Raw genomic sequence first — 5,154 nt, 5'->3', positions numbered from 1 at the left:
TGGGTCAGGAAGGGAGACCAGAAACACAGCCCAGCAAAGGCAACCGTTATAGTAGCGGCCAGGCACCGGTCACTCCTGCAAACAGGGTGGGCAAGTGTGGGCTGGAGAGCCAGAGGGCTCTGCTGCTAACAGTCGCTACAGGCAGTTAAAGCGACCACTTGAACACTTTTGATGGCAAGTGTTGGCCTCTGTTTTTTATGGTGGTTGAATGATTTTCTTGAGCTCCACTTTCTTCATTGCAACCAGGTGACGGTATTGGTGCTGATCTTCTCTTTCTGGGCCGCATCTGGACATTCTTTGCCAGCCAAAGCTTCCTGCTCTGCTCCTGAGAGGAGCCACGGCCACAATGGGAAACGACTCCTGTGAGTAACAGCTTCACCAGCAGCCTTGGGCTTTGTGAGCCCCCAAATGCAATGGGCACGGCTCCTGCTCCATCCTGGAATGTTGATTGTGGGGACAACCTTGAGGGAATTCTGGGGTGTTTCCTGGGAGCAGCCAGGCCTACCCAGGGTTTTTTGATTGGACGCAGCAATTGGTCATTTTGTCCCTCCTCTGCCATTCTACACATTGCCCGTAGAACAAACTGACATCAGTAGGGTTCCCTTCTGGGCTTGGTGCCTGCTTGTTTTTGTCAAGTGACAGTCAGAAAAAGGGAAGGCTTGACCTGATCATTCAACACTCTAGATGGAAAGGCGGGTATCCCGAGCCCAGAAATCAGAGTGTGGGTTTGTTGGATTTCCAGCAAAAGAAGGAGGTGAACAGGCTTTTCCCAAACCTTTTCCAAGCAGTAAATGTCACAGACAGCGTTGGGTTTCCCCTGTTCTGGCTTGGAGGTTGGAGCTGGTTGTCCTGGGTGCTCCTGCAGAGAACTTGGCTTTTCAGATACGCTTCTGTGCAACAAAACCATCATTTCCCTGCAGTCGTTGCCGAGGGAATGGCTCCACCACAAAGGATCCTCTTTTCCCTGGAGAAGATTTGCATGGGCTGGCAGCAAAGGCAGAGAGCTGGAGCAGGCCTCTACAACCTGGGCAATACGTGCTTCCTCAACTCCGTGCTGCAGTGCCTGACGTACACACCCCCTCTTGCCAACTACCTGCTCTCTCATGAGCACAGCAGCTCCTGTGAGTACTTTTAGGAAGATCTCCTTGTCAGTCTGCTGGGCACTTCCCAAGCATCCCCAGAACCTGCAACGGGATGTAGGAGAAAAACAGCCCTTCTTTCTCAGCTGCCCCCAAGCTGGTGTTCTGGGAACACTCAAGCCTAGAAGCCGCTTGTCCTATCAAGGTGTGTTCGCTCTCACAAAGATGCCTCTTTCTAGTCCCGGGTGTTGTTCCCGATTCCTGCAGGTTAAACTCTCTCTGCTGGTTGCACAGAAAACTTCTGTCAGTGAAGCATCCCTCTCAAGAATGTTTTCTGTGTACTGAGATGTCCTGGGCATACTGGGCCATTGGCACCTGGGGAGGACTAGGAGACTGTCTAGGACAACTCCAAGATCTCCATGAGGTTTCCCATTCAATGGCTCTTTGACTAACCTGACTGGCTTGCTTCCCTTCCTCCCTCCCTCTTCAGGTCGCCAGCAAGGCTTCTGCATGACGTGCATCATGGAAGCGCACGTTAACAATGCCTGGAACACCTCAGCCAGTGCCATCCAGTCCAGGGACGTCATCAGTGCCCTCCCACGTAGGTCACCTCAGCTACTTTGATGTGCTTTCCTCTGTTGGTAGAGGACTGAAGTACTACCTTCCTCTTGATTAGGAATAGGAGGACATTTCATGCTTGGCATGCAGGAAGACGCCCACGACTTCTTACGCTGTACTGTCACTGCCATGCAGAGAGCTTGTCTGGCTGGAAGCAGCGCGTAAGCACAAACAAATGACCTTTCAATGTTGCCCGGCCTTTTGGCTGCCTTGATGTACCCCCATCAAGGAAACACTACGCCCAGGGCTTGCAGGCAAAGGAAAACTCTTGGAGGAGATAACTCTCTGCTTTACTGTTTCCTTCCAGCTGGGACACCTCTTCTCAATATACTACCATCGTCCATCAAATATTTGGGGGCTTCCTGAGGTCCAGAGGTATGTTTCCACAACTGTTGCTCTCCTTACACTTGCCTGTGCCCTGCTGTGTGCCTGTGAGAAACAGATGAGCGTGTGGCTGGCTCTAGAAAAGATGAAAAGCATAAATGGGCACATCCTATTGACTTCACCTGTTGCTGAGCATTTCCGTTTGCCTTCCAGTCACGTGCTGCAGCTGCAAAGCAGTTTCCAATTCCTGCGAGGCCTTCCTGGATGTGCCTTTGGATATCGAAGTAAGAGGGTTTCTCACTGTGCTTCAGGACATCCCAAGCTCCTTGTGGCTTCCCAGAATGTGTGCAGCTGGCCTTGAAAAGTGCACTGTGAACACAGGAGAGCTTGGTGGGAGGTGGGAAGTGGTATGGGAGGTGTCCTGCAAAGGCCATGGCAGCGGTCTCCCTGTAGGTGCTGGGCAAGCACGCATTATACTCTCTGCACTGAGGGACTCTCAGCCACCATCTCTTTGCCTTCCCTCAACACCCACCTGGCTCCTAGGCTGATGGCTCGTGTTGTTTTCATTCCTGATGATGCTGCACACTATCGGCAGCTGAACTGAGCGGTGGCACGGTGAGGTAGCTCTTGATAGCGTCAGCCGGGAATCTCTGGGAAGTGAGGGAAATGTCCGATATCATACCTTCTTTCCTCCTCCCTCTGGCCACTCTTTGCAGGGTCACGGTGGGTCTCCTCTGCGTCATCCACCTGGGTCTTGTGGGCAACTCCTCCTGAGTGCTTGGGCGAGGGCATTTCTCCCAGCTCAGAGCTCTCCTTTCTCACCCCTCCAGGCAGCCTCATCTGTCACCGCAGCTCTGGAGAACTTTGTGAAACCTGAGCGGCTGGCTGGTGAAAACAGCTTTCAATGTAACAGGTAAGAGGATGTCTAACACCAGATTAAGACTTGTACCTGTGTGGAGATGCTGCCTGTCATCGAGCCTCAGGAGGTTCGATGTACAATCAGGAGGCACAGCTTTTCTTTCTTACGGCCTAATGGTTCTGAAGAGTCTTGAAATGGCGTGAGGACGTGTGAGGTGGAAAAGGTTGTCTGGCTGCCTTGGGGCAAGCTAGGGTGCATTTCAGTGCTTGGCTCTCTGCTTGCTTTCAAGGTGTGACGAGATGGTTACTGCCCTCAAGAGGTTTACAATCGATCGCGCGCCCAGGGTGCTCACGCTGTGCCTGAAACGCTTTGATTTCTATGGCAAGAAGATTGGCAAGGTGTGTACGCAATTGGAGGGCAACTCTCTTTCTCTTCCTGGAGCAGGAGATTTCCCAAAGCAGGATGCTCTGCCACAAGCTGTTCAGGTGGAGCTTTTGGTGTTCCCTTCTGGGCAGAGGAGAGCTCCTGTGGCAAGGCAAGCACATGCTCTGCTGCGACAGAGCTGCTCTGGCCGAGAGCAGTTTCCTGCCACCCAAGGCGTTACCTGCTGCTTCAGGGACAAGAAGTGTTGATGAGCCCCAGAGATGTATTTTAACATAGCTGGGCCCTGGTCTTGGCAGGCTTTTTCACGTGGTATGGCAGTATCCTTCCTGAGCCCTCTTGATCTCTCTGCAGTTTGTGCAGTATCCCCAGTACTTGGATCTCCGGCCATACATGTCTCAGGGAGCTGCAGAACTGCTCCTCTACACCTTATATGCTGTCCTGGTGCACAGCGGTGGCAGCTGTCAGGCAGGACACTATTTCTGCTACACAAAGGTAAAGAGCCACTTCCTTTGTCACGGGGAAGAATGTGTGCTGGGGAAGGCAAACTTTTCTGGTAGCCAAGCTTTTGGGGGAGAAGGTCTCCTGACTGGCTGGATGGGATTTGCACTGGTGGACTCTTGCTTCTGTAGTTTGCTGCCTGTGTTTTTCTGAAGAAACCACGCATTTCATCTCCAGATATCATTGCCTTTATTTACAGGCCAGCGATGGACTGTGGTACCAGATGGACGATACGTTGGTGGATCGTTGCGACATAAACACAGTTCTCGCGCAGCAAGCCTATTTACTTTTTTATGTCAGGTAATAGCCACTACCAAAATGTGTCGAGAATACATTTCCCTTTCCCGGTCTGGCTATTTTCCTTCCGATCCTCCTGAGTCTTTCTGTCCTAGCAGACAGTTACTACCTGCATCATTCAGTGCTGTCCAACATGAACTGCCCCCCGTCAGTCCTTCCCTTCCCTTGCTGGGCTTTAGGCTGCTGCCCCGATGTAAACTGCTACTTGTCTGCTCTCTGTAGCTGTTTGATACAGAGAAGCGTCCCTAAAGCGGCCTACAGGGAAGATCTGGGGGACTCCTGATCAGGATGTGTAGTGATTGGGTGAGGGGCAGCAGTTTTAAACTTCAAGAGGGTAGATTTAGAGTCGATCTTAGGAAGAACTTGTTTACGGTGAGCGTGGAGAGACACTGGCAGAGGTTGCCCAGAGAAGCTGTGGATGCCCTGTCCCTGGAAGTGTTCAAGGCCAGGCTGGACAGGGCTTTGAGCAACCTGGTCTGTTGGAAGGTGCCCCTGCCCATGTCAGGTGATTGGAACTAGATGACCGTTAAGGTCCCTTCCAAGCCAAACCATCCTGTGATGCTATGATTCTATGAAATGGAGGCCGTAGGGGGTATGAAGGCGAGGTCTTGCTGTGACAGGGGCAGACCTAGTGGGAAGACCCCAAATGAATTTCCCATATTCTTGTCTTGACATGTCTTCTCTCTGTCATAGAAACCACTCCAAGTAAATGAGTGAACCCCAGAGGGGGCTGCAAAAGCAGCTCTAAACAAACATTGATCCTTGTTTGTTCTTTTTCTCCCGCAGATGCTCTGCACCCAGCGCTACTCGGGAGCAAACCCTGCTGAGGCAGAGAGAGGTCAGATCCCCACGGCGCAGCTATGATCTCTGCAGCCAATTAGTGGAGCACAGAGAGTACCACCAGTCACCAAAGAGGAGGAGAACGAGTCCTCCAAGTCATCGTCATGCTCCCAGGATTGAAACAACTCAGGGGCTTTCCAACAGTTTTTCCGAGTCACCTCTTGCACCCAGGGCTGCTGGGGAGAAAAGCCTGCTGAGGCAGAGAGAGCAGAGCAGATCCCCACGGCATGGCTATGATCTCCGCAGCCAGTTTGT

At 52.1% G+C, this 5,154-nt stretch overlaps 1 protein-coding gene across 1 annotated transcript; it reads left to right on the top strand.

Moving 5' to 3' along the window:
- The first annotated feature begins 346 nt into the window (after positions 1-346).
- On the top strand, positions 347-4,066 carry LOC130157683 (ubiquitin carboxyl-terminal hydrolase 42-like). Its single transcript, XM_056357570.1, has 10 exons — positions 347-362; positions 921-1,121; positions 1,570-1,680; positions 1,756-1,858; positions 2,005-2,072; positions 2,235-2,305; positions 2,852-2,934; positions 3,170-3,278; positions 3,616-3,756; positions 3,962-4,066. Exons 1-10 carry the CDS (start codon positions 347-349, stop codon positions 4,064-4,066), a joined length of 1,008 nt encoding a protein of 335 aa, XP_056213545.1.
- The last annotated feature ends 1,088 nt before the right edge of the window (positions 4,067-5,154 follow it).

Source organism: Falco biarmicus, chromosome 12 (genome assembly GCF_023638135.1).
Source record: "Falco biarmicus isolate bFalBia1 chromosome 12, bFalBia1.pri, whole genome shotgun sequence".
Lineage (NCBI taxonomy): Eukaryota > Metazoa > Chordata > Aves > Falconiformes > Falconidae > Falco > Falco biarmicus.
This window is presented reverse-complemented; position numbering and strand designations above follow the sequence as displayed.